Raw genomic sequence first — 19,288 nt, forward strand, 5'->3', positions numbered from 1 at the left:
GATCAAAATGACGTTACTCCCCAGGTTTTTGCATGTCCTTCTGAATGCCCCAATAGCAATATCAGGGGGATACTTCCGAGAACTGAAATCAACAATGCTACAGTTTCTATGGGCGGGCAAACAAGCCAGGATTTCCTGGGACAAATTAACGGAACCCATACAGGAAGGGGGCTTGCTGCTTCCTGAATTCAAAACCTACTATAACGTGGCACAGGCAGGGTTTCTTTGTTACTGGTTAGAAGTGCAAGGAGACAGAAGACACGTGGAGATAGAGAGAGCAATTGCGGCACCGGCGTTGCTAAAATCAGTCACCCTCACCGCACCAGATAGACAAACATGGACACGCAATATGGTGGACGTAACCTGCAGGGGCTGGACTCGCATAGAACATAAGACCAGAGGGAGGTTCTTTATTCACCCAAGCTCCCTATAATACACATACCGGGGATCCCTATCACTAGCGAGGCAAGGTTTGTGGCCTTGATGAAGAGACTGGGGGGTGTCACAATTTGGGGAACTATTTCCAGATGGGATGTTCCTGACACTGGACACGCTGAAGGGGAGGAGGGAGCTATCAGCCCTGGATATATTCTTATATTACAGATTGAAGGTAACCCTGGGCCAACTGTTCACCACTTTCCCCGTGCAACCACAGGTTTCGCGTATACTAAACAGATTGCTTCAGGGAGGTCTGGGTAGTAGAGTAACATCTGGACTATATGCAATGAGTTTTAAATCTGAAGAAGCGGTAAGAGCCACGCCCCGAAGGAAATGGGAGGAGACTCTGGGAAGGGAAATCTCGGACGAGACCTGGCAATACTGTTGCAAGATGACTAGGAAGGTGGCCATCAATGCGAGGTATAAACGTATTCATTTCAAATACTTACACCGATTTTATTATACACCGGCTAAACTGAGGGAATACTTCCCAGATACCATGGGGAGATGCACCAGATGTAATAGTGCTCAGGTGGACTTTCTTCACGTGGCCTGGGGATTCTCTGTTATATGTCAATTATGGGAGCAGGTATTTGATACGATTAACGGGATTACAGGGCAGGAGATAGACCCGAATCCACTTATAGCCCTACTAGGTTACACCAAAATGGTACCAAAACATACCCAGAAACTTGTTGGGTTGCTCCTAATATTGTCCAAGCGATGGGTGGCAATATTGTGGGGTTGGGGGGGGGAAATGGAGCCCAAAGATATCTCAATGGAGGGCGGACATCCTACATTGTAACGACATGGAAAGTGGATGGGGTTCAATGACCCGTAACCAGTGTGGTGATAGGAATATGTGGGACACCTACACACAATTTTTGATCGGGCAGGCTGACGGTGCAGAGAGGGACTCTTCCACCCCTGAACCGGGAATATAGAACGAGTGGGAGAACTGGATCTGAGGGGATTATGCAAGTGTATCCCTAAAACTAACAATTAGTTTCTATCCATCAGGAATGCTAAGTCTTCAGGGGTGTTGCTAGGTCTGGAAAAGACCCGGGGGTACACTAATGTCTGGACTGTCGGGACTCAGGGCTAGCTAGCCTTTTGGTTGTAGCTCCTGAGATTCTATTAGGGGCTACAACCAAAAGACCAGGGGCTATAGCCCCCTTGGCCCCCCCTGGCAACGCCTCTGAGTCTGATGTACTAATGTATGTTGTGAATTTGATCCAAAGTTCAATGAATAAAATGTAATATGATAAATGTGGGACAGTGCTGGGGGGAGTTGGGAATGTTGGCACCTGGTGCCTGTTACAACCTAAATGCTAATAAAAAGAAGTTTAAAAAAAAGAAAATGATCACAGTGTCATCAATTTGATATCACACGTGTACGCCATGTGAGCCTAGCTTAGCTGTGGAAGGGTTTTGTGTATGCTTCCCAGACAAGCTGTCATTGCTGATAGCCACACTGTAGCTTTGGAGGTTGACACTCTTTATTCCTTTGTGATGCCAGACAACACCCTCCTTAGAAGAGAGCCACTCCACATGAAGCTGGCCTGGGAACAGGAATCAAAGGGCATACCCAAAGTATTAGACTCACACCATCTTGTTTTTCCCTGCTACTATCTTTCCTTCCTTTCTCCTCCACTTCCTATAGCACAAAACCCTTCTAGTGTGATATCAGAAGGCAACATCCACTTATTTCAAGAACATGACTTGGACCCTTAAAGCAGGCTTGCTTTTCGTCCAATCATTTGTGGACTTTTATCCTTAAAAGAAGGGGTCTCCAACCACTTCTGTGATTCACTTTTGAAGACTGAGTGTCCAAGGCAGAGGGAAGCTCTGTCCCCTAACCATCACCAGTGACCAGTAGGGGGTAAACTGCTGGTGAGACAAGAACTACCAGCGACAACGGTACCCAGGACCTCACCATTTTGAAGGACCCCTGCAGCTGTGTGCCAGTCTCCATTGTGTTTGGGGGCATTGGAACTAGAACCAGAACTAAAACCAATCTGCTCCTTGAATCTCTGGATCAGGATTCACAGCATCCCGAAAGCCAAGATGGCCAGGAACCCTGCTTTCATTGCCTCAAACCGGTCAAACTGCTTTCAAACCGGGTTCACTTCATCTCGAACTATAGGACACACTGTTGCTGCCTTTGGCACTCAGTCAAAGTCTTTGAATGGAGATGCTTGCATCTCGAACCAGCTCAATGCTGCATCATCCCTTCCTGAATCGGTCACCTGCTCTGCTCTAATCTACTGCTCATCGCTGGATCCCAACTCGAACTGCTGGATTATTCTCACTGGTTGGACCCAGCAGTTACAAACAACTCGCCTGGCTCAACCTTGAACTGATGCTTCATCGAAGTACACACCCAAGTATCAGGATCACTGCTTCAAACTGTCACTGTCCCTCAACTAGAACAGGGAGTCATTTACCAACCCTACACAGAGGTTACCACACATATCGAACTGGGTCGACCCTGAATCGATCCTGGTGAGTGCTCCAATCTGTATCATTTGAACGCCACCTTCTAACCGCTCTGTGACACAACATTGGACCCAGCATGACGCCAGCTGGATGGATACTTGGATCCACACGACTTGCTGCACCCGAACCTGGCTCGGCCTGCTCGTACAAAAGCTAGACGCCTGGTTCGATGCTGTCGAACCATGAAGAACCGCAACAAGGTATATTGACTGCTAACTTCCCACTTGGTCCTTCTTCGGGCCCTGGTTAGGTCACTTTGATCCCTTTTGCACCAAAGAGCATATCGTTTTTAAAGAACCTTGTGGTTTTACTCACCTTTCACCCCTCATTCATTATACAGCATCTTAATATCTATGCTTATTCTGTGTTCTTTCTTTAGGGGTGTGTTTTGTGTAGTGTTTTCTAGTTAGTTATTATTACATGTGATGTGTTTAAGTAAAATATATATATATTTCTAGAACCTTGATTAGTCATTCCTTTATTTTAGAGTGTTTTACTTCGCTATTTGGGTTGCTACTTAAGCACATTAACACTCCTCTTGAGAGAATACCCTTCCCTCTGCCCACGTCACCACAAAAGAGGAAGGTGGTATATCTCTTGACTGTGCCTGTTTTACCTTCATGATTGTGTTGGCTCCTGGTTTGTAGAAGTGTCAGGCCTGAGTAGGCGCTTTAGCCTCTTCTCATCCTTGTACTCCTGCGGTACCGAAGTCAATTCATCACAGTAAGGCTATTTTGGCTGGAGTCGCTAAATGTAATTTGTTACCGCTGTGATCGTTACTGGACAGTACGGTTCAGATGGTGGTGTGGAGTTGAAAATGTCATCATGTCTCACCTGTCCTTGCTGAGATACACTGGCTATCTTTGGAAGCAAGGATATTGTTTATCCTAGGTTAAACACCTACAAAGCTGTTGTTCTACATAAACCATAATACTTAGAGAGTAAATTGAAAATATCTGGTCGGACACGCTCAGTGGGAAGCAAATCAGAAGCAAATCAGAACATTCTCTTGACATTCCTTAAGTCGCTAAAGCAAATATCGTCCAAGCATTTTCACTTGACATTTCTCCATTCTGGAGCTCTCGTCCTTCGTAGATTCGATTAGCACCATTCGTACTGGCTTTTTGCAGAAAACAGAAAACCTTATTTTCTTTCACGTACTATTAGGTTTCTGAACTTTTGGCTTTTGTTTCAATTTTACTGTACAGTGCTCCCATCAGCAGATGAAGTCTGCTTATTATATCTGGCTGGTGTTGTTCTGTCCACTCTAATCGAGAAGAAATTACTTTCATTAAATTGCACATCATTTCACAATATAATACAACAGGAAATCGAGCAAAGCATTTAATATCCAGTGCTTCAATGTATACATACATAGTAACTTATTGTAAAAGAAACGAAATTAAGCAAATGCACTTAAATGAAAACTCAATAATTATTCTTTCTTTAGTGTATTTCCAAATTATTTCACAATGTTTTTGTAATCATTTCCAACAGTTTGTCTTCTATTCTTGTATATTCTTTCCCAACACGTTTCAAATGAACAACTATTCTTCATCAGGGGAATAGTCCTCTATACTGTTTCTACAGTCACTAATATAATATATTAATCACTGAAACTTAATTAAGTAGGGCTGATTAGCTACTAATACGTATTAACTGTCCACTAACCCGGATCCACATGTATTTTTCTCACAGTAATAGTTTACATCATTTATTATGTTTCAACACTGTTGTAAGATTACAATATGTATACTAAAGCACAAGCTCTTGCCAAAGCCTCCAAACTCAAAGCAGATTCAGAAGTTGAACAACCAGACTTTGAAAGGTTGAAGTGTAAAACAGCAGAGTCCTCCAAATCCCAGCTTATAGAGTCTTTGTCGGGGGAGCAGTCCTCCTAAATGGATATGGTGCTGGACGCTCCTTTTGGGGATTGGCAGCACAGCACAGCCTTTAACGATGTCCTGCAAGGAGTATCCACCGCTCCTATTGCTGCCCCTGCCCCTGCAGTACTCCCACAGAAGAGAGTGGGAGCACTAAAGGTTGCACTTCTTCCATCAAAGAGGGTGTGTCTTGTACAGGACTTGAAAGGCAAGTATTATGGCTATCTTGGGGGTGATAAGAGGAGCAACTATTTCTTAAATCTTTCAGAGAAAGTATGTGGAGCCCTTAGTCCCCTAGGATTTTCAGTCCCATCCCAGAGACCATGCATTATCATTGCATAGGCAAATCCTGTATTAAAGGGACACAAATTCAGTCTTAATGCAATTTTCATACCCAAATTACCTGTTGGGGTGATGTTTGCGCAACCGTCTGGTGAGGGCTGTATTAAGCACCTTAACCTAATGGTAAAATGGTGTTGCTCAAAAGGATAGACCAGAATCTCCTGTGAAAGCTGTAGCGGAAAGGTCCAACTTAACTTGAGGAGGGTACAACTATTCCCAGTAGTCCTCACAAAAGAACACACAACAGTGGCGTACTGAAAAATCTATACTTTTTTTTACTAGATCACACGTATATCTGTTAAGGAAAAGTACTCTGTTGAAACATAGCACTCAGCAGAGCATTTTGTAGCACAAAAGGCATGGTAGTCTCGCGCCATACCTGGAAACCTTTCCAAATATCGAATTGAGGTAGAAATTTCTTTTTTTATTTAATCTTTCTATTCGAGTTTAAACATTCCAACAGTTCTGTGGTAAACAGTACATGTTCATGTACCTGCTGTCAATAGTTTACAGTATAACTGATCAGAATGGCATTAATGACATCTTCGTCCAGGCAAGGCCGAGTTGGGTAGATTAATTTATAATCATGTGCACACAAATCAATTTGAATCTGTCGCGTATAACGCAAACCGAGAAGAAAATGTCCATGTGGTTGGGCAGGGGAGTTGCTAGGTCTGGAAAAGACCCGGGGCTACGCTGATGTCGGAACTGTTGGGACTGGGGGCTAGCTAGTCTTTTGGCTGCAGCTCCTGAGATTCTATCCGGGGCTATAACAAAAAGATCAGGGGCTACAGCCCCCTTAGCCCCCCCCAGCAACACCCCTGTGGTTGGGGTATCTTGACCAGATTTACTCCTCATGGGTGGTATATCACTCATTAATGGAATTTGAGTCTGTATACTCTGTATTGCTGTAATCACTTTACCCACATTCCCTCCTACAAATTGATCAAACAGATTACTCCTGTCCAGCGGAGGGTGTGGGGAGGGTAGCTTCTTTATATAGGCTTGTCTTTCATAGGCGCAAGCTTGTGAGAGATTTCCGCATTTCTCTCTATCCTGGGGACACTTGGATTTCCATTTAAGGATAATAGCCTTAAGGGCTATGAAAAACATAGGCATGAGCTTTCTCGCCATGCTATCTTCATGCCAGTCCTCCACTTCTAACCGGAACAATGTCTACATAGGTGAGTCTCATAGCGGACCCTTGTAACTGAGACATTTACCTCTATGAAATCCTTCTCTGGTGAATAATCTAGCCAGGGAACAACTCTGCTCTGGAATAGCTCTGCCCCTGGACCAGCCCTACCTCTGAAGCACCCAAGTAGTAGTAGTTTGTCATTTTTATAAGGCCTTCATCCCATTGTAATCCCACCTCCAGCTTTTGTGAATCCAAGAGCCCCTTCCTCTTTGTGCTGCTTTGACCATTTTATTTATTCTTTGATATTGCACAAGCCACCTCGCGGCAGGTGCGTTAAGCTTCCCCTTCACTTCCATAGCCCCTTGTGTCCCCCTTTTCTCAACAAGCCCCCGACTCCTGATTGGGCCTAGTGCCCTCCATGAAACACCTAGGAGGGTGTAATCACCCTGCTTGCGGCCTGTGCTGGTTTTTCACCTCCAGCGGCAGCCCAGGTGAGTCCCAGAGCCCCATCCCGCTTTGTGCCTGCATCGGAACAGACTTCCGATTCTAATCATTTTGCTTCCTGGCCAGGGTGAGTGGTGCTTTAGAGCCCTCAGGCCCCTCCTAGTACTCCTTTTGCGAGAAGCTCGCCCAATCCCCTCTCCCTCCCCTGAGCCATGATTAGTTACAAGACTTAATCCCATCCCCAATTGTGATTGGCCCAGAGCCCTCATAACAATCATTGTGTTAGAGCAGCCCGGTGAAGGCCCGAGGCTAAGGACAGCGCCTGCAGATTTGACTCCAGACTGTGTTGGCCAGTGTTAGCCTGTGGGGCTGGTAAGTCACCCAGTAGCCACTGACTAAGTGCAGTTACTGGCAGGGGGTGCAGCAACTGGCCAAACCAAAACCTCCTTATTACCTTTGCACTTACCATCATGGCTTGCAGGTAAGCACTTTGCCCTGAGTGTGTAGATCGGATGAGTGTATAGAACGGATGAGTATGTTGAGCGGATGAGTGTGTAGACGGATGAGTGTGTAGAGCGGACGAGTGTGTAGAGTGGATGAGTGCGTAAGTGCAGAGAAGTGTATAGAATGCAGGAGTGCGTAGAGCAAATGAATGTGTAGAGCGGATGAGTTTGTAGAGCGGATGAGGGTGTAGAGCGGATGAGTGCGGAAGTGCGGAAGAGTGTGTAGAACGCTGGGGCAGATGAATGTGCAGACCGGATGAGTGTAAAGAGCGGATGAGTGTATAGAGCGGATAACTGCGTATGAGCGAACAACTTTGTAGAGCTTATGAGTGCATATAGCAGATGAACCCATGGAAAGAACGAGTGCATAGAGCGGATGAGTGCGGGGAGCGGATGAGTGCGGGGAGCGGATGAGTGCATGGAGCGGATGGGTGAGCAGAGTATGATGGGTGAGCAGAGCGGAAGAGTGCACAGAGCAGAAGAGTGCGCAGAGCGGAAGAGTGCGCAGAGCGGAGGAGTGTGTAAGAATGGAGGAGTGTGTAGAGCGGATGATTGCGTAGAACAGACTAGTGGGTAGAGCCGACGAGTGTATGGAGCAGACAAGTGCGTATAAGCGAATGAGTGCATAAGAAAGGAGGGGTGCGTAAGTGCGAGTGAGTGCGTAGAACGAGTGAGTGCGTAGAGTGAGTGAGTGCATAGAGTGAGTGAGTGCGTAGAGCTGATGAGTGCGTAGAGCTGATGAGTGCGTAGAGCGGCTGAGTGCGTAGAGCGGGTGAGTGAGTAGAGCAGGTGAATACATAGAGCATGCGAGTGCCTAGAGCGGACGAGTTGCCTAGAGCGGACGAATGCGTAGAGCGGATGAGTGCGTAGAGCGGATGAGTGCGTAGAACGGATGAGTGCGAAGTGCATGTAGAGCGGATGAGTGCCTAGAGCGGATGATTGCGTAGAGCGGATGAGTACGTAGAGCCACTGAATGCGTAGAGCGGACGGAACTGGTGAAGTATGTGGATGGAATGGGTAACGTATATGGATGGAATGGGTAACATATATGGATGGAATGGGTAACGTATATGTATAGAACGAGTGAGGTATGTGAATAGAATGGATGACGTATGCGGATCAAACGGGTGACGTATGCGTATCGAACGGGTGACGTATGTGGATGAAACAGGTGACGTATGTAGATGGATGACGTATGTGGATGAAACGGGTGACATATATGGATGGAACGGGCGACATATGTGGATGGATGACGTATGTGGATGGAACGATCGACGTATGTGGATGGAACGGGCGACGTATGTGGATGAAACGGATGACGTATGGTGATGGAACGTGTGAAATATGTGGATGGAACGGACAAGGTACGTAGGTGGTACGGGTGAAATATGTGGATGAAGTGCATAAAACAACTTAGAATACACGGAACGGATCGGAGTAAATAGAACAGATTTGAATGCATGAAACGGATTGGAGTGCGTGAAACGGATTGGAGTGCATGGAACGGATTGGAGTACGTGGAACGAATTGGACCGTGTGGAACGGATTGGAGTGCGTGGAACGGATTGGAGTGGGTGGAGCAGATTGGAGTGCGTGGAGCGGACCGGAGTGCGTGGAGCGGACCGGAGTGCGTGGGGCGGACTGGAGTGCGTGGGACGGACTGGAGTGCATGGGGCGGACTGGAGTGTATACAGCGGACTGGAATGCATGGAACGGATTGGAGCGCATAGAATTACGTGACATACATGGAATGGTTTGGAGTGCATGGAACGTTTGAAAGAGCATGTAACCCATCATATCACATCACCACACTTACTCTCTTCTTTACACCACCATTCAACTAGAACACAGAGATAATATGACACCATTCGGTATAACTGTTCTCATACCAACATCTGCAGCATACTCTCCATCACTCTATGTAAACACTGCTGGTTACACACCCCCCCAGCCAGGCGTTTTCCTCAGGCCTAACGCAGCCACATTCGGTCTGGATAAATCCTGCCAGAACCAACACATACTCCTGATCTCTCAACCACCACACCTACCGCTAAGAAGCAGCTATTACACGAATGCCACACCAGCTGCACAGATGTCTGGTGCTCACACGCACCTTTGACTCTCTTTACTCTCTCTACTGACTTGAACTCCGGTTCCCAAGGGCGTTCAAACTACCAGCGCCTTCAGACCATACCAATGGTACATGAGGTGCTATATAAATGCAAAGTAACATAGCATAACATAACATCTCTCCACTGGATTCCAGTTGCTGCGAGGATCAAGTTCAAGACCCTCTTCATCATCCACAAGGCTTTCTGGGGCCTGATACCTCTCTACATCCAACTCTTTCTCTTTCCAGAAATGCCCCCCTGCTAGAGTCCTTTGGTCCTCAAGCTCTACCTCTCTGCAGATCAGACACATTTCCAAGCAGAGAGTGGGGGGTGATCTATCTCTCTTCCGCAGATGTTAAGGTGCCCACTCCCCAACACGATATCCAATGAACAAAATAATGGACACACCCCGCTGGGGAATGAGACCAGGAGATGGATTGCAAGATAAGTTGTACATGCAGAGAACTCTGCTGCCCCGAGAGCGCTCTGCAAAAACATTACACGGACAGCGCATTATAAGTCAAAACGGCGTCACTTGTGAAGCCATACTATAGGTACATAACTTTGCAATACAATTGGTGAGACACAATGATACATTATGCATCCATATGGGGTGACCACGCTGGATTTGCTGTTGCTTGGGTGTTGATTCTGCAGCACGTGGGTCAGCTGGGCTCATCTCCGTCGCGTGAAGGTCGTGTTGGCAAAGTTCTACATTCCTATCTGGCTAAACTATGACAACAGGATTTGAGAACATGAGACAAATGGCAAGCATAACGGTTTGGCATGAATGGGGGTGCTTTTAGGGTTCATTGACAGGTATATGGGCATTCTACCCTGTGCACCCAGGCACCCATAAAACACAGTGCCCCAGACCGAATCCAAGTGATTTGCCCACGACTGATAGTACCGCGGGCAAAATGTTTGCATGAGAAAGGTGCGAACTACCAAAAGTTTGCACCTTTCTCATGCAAACACACATACATTCTCACACCCACACACACAACACACCCATGAAACCCCCCCACCCACACCCTCAGCACACCCCCACCCACACCCCCAACATAAACAAGCCCCACTTACCTTCATCTTCACGCTGGGTTCCTGCAGCACCAGTTCCCTTTCACTTTTGTGATCGGGAACCGGCGCTGCAGGGTCCTTTTCTTTTTATTTATTTTTTATTTTTAACGGAAAGCTGCGGGGGTGGCCCCCACTCACTATACCATAAAGTATAGTGAGCGGGCCAATGCAGGGGACACCCCCGCAGCCTTCCGTTTAAAAACAAAAAAAAATAATAAAAACGGTGTCCCCCGCAGCCCCTGCTCACTATGCCATAAAGTATAGTGAGCAGGGTGATGGGGGGGGGACAACCTCGCAGCCCCGTTTCTTTTTTGTTTTAAATGGAAGTTTGCGGGGTGTCCCCCGCAACCCCAGCTCACTATACCATGAAGTGTAGTGAGCAGGGCAATGCGGAGGACACCCCCGCAGCCCCTGTTTTTTTTTTTACAATGCTACCAACAAAGGTTCGTGTTCGGACCTTTGGTGGTAGCATTTTTAGAATTTTTGGTCGTTGCAACAATTTTTTTTCGGTACAATCGTCCTAAACCCCACAGACCTGGGTGCCCGTTTAAGTTGTTTTGATCTAGCTGATGCCTCATGATACGAATAGACATGCGTTATTTCTATAGAGGATATTTTGGCGCATGAGGTTAGGGCTATGGGGGGGTGTCCTCTACTGGTCCCTTGGAGGGGTCAGATGTGTATCTGGATCAAACAGAGCGGGGGGGCATGGGCCAAGTGGGCTGTGGCCTGGAAGGGGGGGGTCGAGGGAGCACAGGCAGGTTAGTGGCATGGATGTGCTCCCGGGCTGGGCCTGCTCCGGTCTCACGCAGCGTAGTGAGATCACTTGTCTGGGGATGATACTAATTTTTGCAACAATGAACGGCTGGACTTCTGTGAGAACAGGGCTTGTGCAGAGCTGGCAGGATGCAGAGAGGACCTGGGCTGTCTTTGTAAGGCACTGGGCAGAGGGAGAGACAGGCGTTTAGAGATCATTTTCGGGCCTAGTAAGAAATGGCGTCTGGTGTGTCACAAAATGGAGTCTCTGAGTTTCAATAGTACTTGGTTATACATTTGCCTTTTGTTAGTAATTAGAGGGTGATTAGTACAGATTACGCGTAGGAGAGAGGGGGGGACGCCCCCCCGCTTCAGCATACGCGATATCCTTTAATGTGGGAATGGTAAGGGGGCAAAAAAGACCACCTCTCCCCCAACAGGTGCCTCCCTCTGGAATGGCCTCCCTGTCTCTCTCAACTTGAACCAGAGCTCCTTAAGTTCCAGAAGCTTCTCAAGACCTTCTTTTACTCTTCTTCCTTCCCTCTCCTGCACCCCTGCTAATGTCCCTGTCTGCTTCTTCAATGGCTGCCTGGTTCCTTTAGAGTTTTCCCGGATCCCGCCCTTCAACCTGCACTTGGCCTTCCGGCTCCTCCCCCTGCAGTTGCCTGTCTGGGCCTGCACCCTTTTAGCCCTTCCAGCCCCTTACTTTGCACTTAGCTTGTGGACCTTCCTCCCCTGCATTCTCTGCTTTCCACTGCTCTGTCCACCTGGCCTCACCCTGGCACTTGCTTTTTTTTCACAGGCCCTTCCGCCCTGACCGGAACATCCTCCCTCCCCTGCATTTCTCTTAAGATTTATTTATGTTTTATTTATTTATTTGTATACTGCTCCGAAAGCCCACGGGCATCAGGGCGCAACAACTACACATCAGGTACAAAGAAAAAAGACAGGACAGTCAGATCTGGTGGAGGAAGTTCTGGGCAGGTTTTATCTCATTACTTAAAGAGGTGGGTTTTGAGAATTTTGCAGAAAAACATCAAGCTTGCCTCGAGTCTAAGAGCGGAAGGTAATGAGTTCCACAGGTTAGCCGCTTTTACCGGATAGGATCTTCCTAGGCCATTAGCTTGTTTGAAAGCCGGGCAGGACACCTGCATCTGATTGGAAGAGCGAAATATTCTGACAGGGCTGGACCAAGGTGTCCATGCCTTGAGGTACTCTGGAGCTGTTCCAAAGATGCATTGGTGAGTCAGAGTGCATACTTTGAAATGTATGCATTCCTTTACCGGAAGCCAATGGAGGTCCCTCCTGTGCTCTGAGATATTAAACATTCTTCGGATCTTTTTAACAACTTGTACAGCGTAATTCTGGAGAACATGGCATTTTTTCAGATTGGATTCGAAGGCCGTGATCAGTACTGAGTTACAATAGTCAAGCCTCGATAATACAGTTGCGCGGGCAATGATAGCAGAGATATTTTCTGTGATATATGGACGAATGTTTTTAAGCAGGCGAAGATGATATTAGCAATATTGGGTTATCTGGCTGACATATGCATCTGCGTTAAGTGATGCCTCAAACTGAACGCTTAGGGTTTTTACTTTATTTTGTACTCTGATGTTGCTATTTCCAACGTTGAAACTTTTATACTTTGTGCTCAGTTTGGCCAGGGCCTGCCGGGATCCAAAAGTAAGCAGCTCAGATTTACTGCTGTTCAGGCAAAGGCAGTTTTTGGACATCCAGGATTCACTCTGGTCATAAACATTAGCTACAACAGAGGAATCAGAGGTGTAATTGCCACTGATTTCCAGAATCAGCTCCGTGTCATCGGCGTAGTTTGTGAACAACACTACTAGGTTCTCCAAAAGTGAGCACGGTGACCTGATGTACAGATTGAACATAACGGGCAACAGACACACTTCCTGTACGGCCCCACATGTAATCAGAGCCAGTTGTGAAGAAACAGAGCCCCACTGAATTCTCGACTCACGATTTGCAAGAAAGAAATGGAACCAATCAACGGCCTCTTCGAGCAGTGTCCAAGATAGGATAAGGAGTGTAGTAGGCGTTCGTGGTCCACCAAATCGAAGGCCGCAGATCGATCTAACAAGACCAGCAATTCAACTTTCCCCTCGTCCATGATTTTCAGCATGTGAGACGGTAAATCGGCGAGAGCTGTCTCAGCACTATATGATGGTCGAAAGCCTGACTGTCTATTATGAAGGATACCGTTTAATTCAACAAAATTTTGGAACTGAGAGGAAACAAGTTTGTCTACCATTTTAAGGAGGAAGTTACAGTTCGTAATCGGTCTAAAATTGCTCAGTTCTTTTGGATCAAGGTTAGACTTTTTAAGAAGAGGGGTGTCGGTGACTGCCTTGATGGAGTCTGGCACCAAACTGTCTCTAAAAGAGGCGTTCAAAAATCTAGTCAGAAATGGGGTGAATAAATCTCCATGTGCAAGTGTTAGCTTCGTTGGGAGGATATTTTCTGGGCATGAGGTGGGTCGCATTGATGATAGCGTTTTTGCATTTGAGATATGGTAATATGAGTAAGGGAGAAGTTGGGATGTCTGTGAGACATAACCTCCAGTCTGAGGGTCCCTGGTCAGCATGTTGGAGCTTGTGAGTTTTTAATTTTGTCCCTTGCATTATTGATTTTTGCCTGAAAGGCTGTCTGGATGTTTGTTCAGTGTTGGTCGGTGGGCTGAAAAATAGTATGGAGCGCCTTTTGTTTTTCTAGTGATTTTACGATCTCAAAAAACGTACCAGTGGAATTGGAAAATGTATCAATCAGGGTGTTAAAGAAATTCTTTTTGCCGTCCACAATTTTTAGTTTGTATAATTCATCAGCATTTTCCCGAGCAGTATTATTTTCCTGTTTCATGTTTCAGCATTTAGGCATGCACTTGCACGTTCCGAATGTCACAAGGCCTAGTAGGATCATTTTTATTTTGTCCTCCCTGTTCCCCTACCCTCTTGTCTTGTTGCTCCTCAAAACACACTGGGCCTCATTGAGAGGTAGGCGGCCACGGAATGAACGGTGCCGGTAAGGGACTGCCACCGTTCATTCCGGGCCGCCCTATTACGAGGTCTGTAGCGGGTCCTGCTCTGGAATGCCTGGTCAGACCAGGCATCCTTAGCGGGACCCGCTAGCAGACCATGATGCTAACAACTGTTGTTAGCATCCTCCCAATTCCCATTGAGCCCTATTGGGGCTCAATGGAAATAGGGATGTACCAGGTCCGGGTCCTGAGAATGGGAATTACCTGGCCCGCCAAAGCCGGCATGGCCCGGTAATTCCCTATTCCTGGAACCTGGACCCGGTACCTGGAATGGGGGTAGCCATGGCTACCTCCTTACTCGTAATGAGGCCCATTGTGTATAGGAGCAGTATAAATACTAGATAAATAAATAAATAAATACGGGTTTCAATATATCTTCATGATTACACCGTTCAAAACTGATATCTGCAAATTTACATATATTTACTATGGGCCGATTATGTTGTCCACAAACCAACTTAAAAACATCTGACAGTGATTTCATATATTATAACAAAAAGGTATTAATTACAGTGCATTAGAGTGATTGATAACCTAATTTTGCTAAAAGGTAATGCATATTTTATTCCCTTTCTGATTAACCTTAAGTTCTCAATATGCAGCAAAAACTCACTGTGGTCTTACGATATGTGCCGATTGAAACGAAGCTGAATAAACACTCATTAAAGCCGGTCAAAAAGACTGCAAGCTAGTCTGTGACCTGTAAGTCTTATGTCACCTTGGTGGGACACAGGACTCGTATTCGTTCATATAATGTCAGCACCATACTGGAATGGTAATGAAGCAGATTAATCACAAATATATCTGCTTAGTCCCAACATAAATAACATCAATTGTTGTTATGTAACTCCTCAAATCACTCAGCAAATATTCAGTGCAATAATCTTGTCATCCTTAATCTAATTGTCACAATTTAACTGCCATGGGTTTTCCCCCCAGTGCCAAGGCCTTTTTGGTGATTTCAGTATTTCACCATGCAAAGCCTTCTAATATGTTCTCCTTCATTAACCCCTTAAGTGCCAAGGACGAGCTATCTCGTCCTTGGCACTGGGGAGGTAATCCCAAGGACGAGATACCTCGTCCTTGGCACTTAAAGGAAGCTGCCAGAAATCACTCTTACAGGTCGCGATCATATGTATGCTATGACATTTCGGTACTGCCTGATTTTTCTACAAGACCTATCAATTAATGTCATATTTCCAAAGCACTCTCACTCTAAATGAAATAGTTTAAACTACGTCAAGTATTGTAATTATCAAGATCGTGCCAGTTGTAAATGTGCATTCTTGCCTATTATAATCGTAATTCTGATATACAGTTCATACAAGTGATCTTGATACGTCTGGCATTACATGAAAGAATACGAGTTGCCGGGTTGCCCATGCTGACTTTTGGTGGAGTGGGTCCCAGGGCCTGGGAGCCGCCCTCCTATGTTCCTTACTGCTGGATCCCATAACTGTATAATACCTGCCCTGGTTAGACCTACAGGTTTTCCAATGATTCAGGAAAAGTATTTCTATGTCATGGACACCATTCATCGATGACATTAAGAGGTCTCTGTCAATCCAATTAGAACTGTTTGATTGTGAAACAAATGGTAAATGAATGCAGCCATTTTTCATCCATGTCCTTATTGCCCCGTCTTCTCATGTGTTTGAGTGAAGGTTTATGCGTGTGTCCCCTATGTATACCCACGGCGTTCTGTGCGCATGTCTTATATGTTTCTTAATCTTTTGTTATATTTCAGCAAGAACAGTTGAATTATCTGCGAAGGGACAACCAAAGAATGACCCACATGGTAAGCTGCTCCAGTGTCCTCCCCGGATTAGATAGGCTTTGCATTGAGGCACGCGCGTAGGCAGGAGAATTATGGATAATCCTTTTTTCGCAGAGTCAGGCTCTTTTTATAAATCCATTAACGAGTTTCATACACTTGTTGAATTTGAGTTTGAATCGGTCTGCATATGGTAAAAACATTTCATAGATACAACTAATCAAAGAGCATCCTAGCACTAGGACCAGATCATTACTAGCTTAGAACTTATAACAGATATCATTTTTGTGCCACACAATTTAATTAAAACATGTATCTACATCAGGCCCTGTGCTCACAGTTATCATTAAATGTTTTATGCACACTGGTATGTATACTTATTTTACAAACGACATGATTTTTATATGTTTTTCTTTATTCCACTTAGAGCCATAACTGATCAATTATTTTTTCAAAGCCTGCATATATAACTTGAAATCTTTTATATGAAACTAGTGTGAACGCCCGTGTTCCAGGGTGTGACTGCATTGGACAAACAACGTTATCAGTGGGACACAGGAAATACAGTTTTCATTCAAAAAGTAGGACCAGTATATATTTCCCATGGCAACAGCTCCCTCTAGTGGTGACAACAGGCTGCGCATGACTGCATCACACAAACGTACAGCCGCGCTAATATATTTCCTAAGGCAACAGCTTATTTCCTAAGGCAGCAGCTCCCTCTGGCAGTGACCAAACGTGAAGCAGGCAGTCTCTATTGCGCATGACTGCATCCGAAAAACATACATTTGCCCTTTTATTATATTGTATGATGTGGGCCTGCCTGTGCACAATATGTCTGCTTCCCAAAGCCTTCATCTGATGCATCCCAGGGACATAGCGATCGATTCTAGAATCTGCCTAATACAACTGAAAATACTGCACAGAGTGTAGTATCCCAGGGTGGCGCTGTATGGCTGGAAGCGTGTTTCTAGCCCAAACGACTTGAGGTGCCGGGAGGGGAGGGAACCTTTATACATATCCTCTAGGGTTGCCCCCAATTCCAAAAGTACTGGCATCAATGTTGTGACAAGCTGGCAGAAGTACTGGGGTGAGAGATGCCGCTGGACCGGAAATTACTGTTGTTGGGCATACCTGATGAAAATACTAATAACAAATGGGAAAAACTGTTTATCTCCACGGCAGCCAGACTGATCAAGCGAAGCATCGCCCCCGGTTGTGGGACTCTCCCGAAAACCCGGTGTTGGCCCAATGGGTAGCGGACATGGACATATGTGTTTCAATGGAACACCGCATATACACGGCACGTGGATGCCCAGCAAAGGCTATAAAAATATGGGGCAAATGGGAAGAAAGGGACTAACAGAACTCTTGAGTTGTTGCAAATGGGGTAAGGCCTAACTACTCGGACTGAATTAACAAGGTTTGTTACTTTTCTGTATTAAAGACATGCACTGCTAGTCAAAATGTTGACAAATAGGAAGTGTATGTATGTGAGTATGGTTCATGTATGTTTCTTAAAACAATGAAAACATTTATTAAAAAAATAAATAACCCTTCATCATAGTGGTTTTCTGAAGCACACAATAATTGGTTGCACCAAATAATGCAGTGGGTTCCCTACAGAAGGGGTCTGCAACCTGTGGCTCTCTGTATGTTTGGACTACAACTTCTATGATCCCTCACCATTGACCATCCTGGCTTGGGATGTTTGGAGTTGTAGTAAAAAAACATCTGGACAGCCAAAGGGTATGGGTTCCTGTCCTATGTCAAGTAACTTCCCACAAAAGAGGCGTTGTTGGAATACACATATCGAAGGCCATAAGATCTCCATGCAGGGTTCACTATTACCCCAAAATGTGTTTTGCCATTACCTTTCGAATTATGTCACTGAAGCTATGCGTGGTGTGAAGACATCACTAAATAAGACACAGACAACAGACTTAAAGTTCAAACAAAAGATATTAACTTAAATGTCAGGATGCTTGAAGGCCTAACTTGCCCTATACAAAGGTGAAATTTCCCTACCTGAACAAAAATAAGGGAAGTCTGAGTCGAAGAGTTCAACTTAAAAGTCTGTCTGTGTCCAAACCCTATCCTTAACCTCATAAATATAACTAACATATGTGTAGGGATGCCAAAGTCAAAGAAAATAGTGCTCAACTCAAAGTTCTGAGTTTCTTCCAGCTCACAGCTAACTTTCAGCCCTCCCCCCATTCCCCAAGCACAAGATATGTTCCGTGAAACAGGCTCCCAATTACCTTTCTCCAGTTCAAGGTGTTGTAGTTCAAATGTCACTTCTTGGGATTCCCTTCCCCAAGCTTCAAACACCATAGTTCAAAGTAACACAGTTCAAAACAAAGGGGACTTGAGACTCCATTCTCAAGACGACAAGTATGGTCCCTGTAAGTCTTAGGGTTCCATTGTCCAAGACCTTCACCATGCCACTTATATTTGTTGCAGTTTTTCAAAAAAGTCTCAATAAAACACTGAGTCAACCTGACCCTCCTGCTGGCTTGCTTCTCCAGTTCATATTCAATGGTTTCATTAGGCTGTTCTTTGGTTTTCCTATGTTTCACCATTCAGGGCTCTCTGGTCTAGGCGCAGTTCTTAGACCACACGGTCCACCCATTACAGGTCGCGCAACCAGGGCCCTGGGACTTCTCAGCACATGCACCGGTTCCTTGGCACTTGCTCCTGTGTACCAAGTCGCCTTCACTTAGTTCCTTAAGTCGGCCTCTTGGCTGTAGGTATTGTCTTGCCCTTTTGTGGCTCCTTGCTAGTAGCCTTGGGGTCCAGCTACCACGTATCACACACCTCCTGCCAAGCTGTGGCCTTGTCGCACTGCAATTACCCATCAAAGTTCACAGTGTGGCTCCTTGTATCCTTGATACATTTAACTTTAGGTTTTAGATTGAATCCTCATGTAATACAAATGTAGTATTGTTCTATTTCCAGTTCAACATTCAAAGTGCATTGGTATTGCTTACTTTGTAAGATCTCATTCAGTACACTGATTACTATGCACTTATTTGCTTCAGCGTTATGTTTTCATTTAGTTCGTTATTCAACCTGTGTTTCGTTGCATCAAAGGTACTTTTTCACTTATTTCAGTATTCAACATGCAAACCGCTATTTGCTTGCAGTCTTTCAGGAGTGCCCCAGTGCTTAGACACCCTCCCGTCACCCACCGGCTCTTCGCAAGTCCTCTGGCGGTTCATGAAACTTCCTATGACTTCCTGAAATGGGGATCCAGCCA

At 45.6% G+C, this 19,288-nt stretch overlaps 1 protein-coding gene across 1 annotated transcript in view; it reads left to right on the forward strand.

The window, feature by feature from the left end:
- LOC138528587 (uncharacterized) overlaps nt 1-19,288 on the forward strand; it is a 1,521,057-nt gene that overhangs the window by 212,198 nt on the left and 1,289,571 nt on the right. Inside the window, exon 4 of the mRNA XM_069640364.1 lies at nt 16,003-16,053. Within this exon, the coding sequence (XP_069496465.1) occupies nt 16,003-16,053 (51 nt within the window). The remainder of the gene's footprint in view (nt 1-16,002; nt 16,054-19,288) is intronic.

The sequence above is a fragment of the Ambystoma mexicanum genome, chromosome 7q, assembly GCF_040938575.1.
Source record: "Ambystoma mexicanum isolate Mex_15411 chromosome 7q, UKY_AmexF1_1, whole genome shotgun sequence".
Taxonomy (NCBI): domain Eukaryota; kingdom Metazoa; phylum Chordata; class Amphibia; order Caudata; family Ambystomatidae; genus Ambystoma; species Ambystoma mexicanum.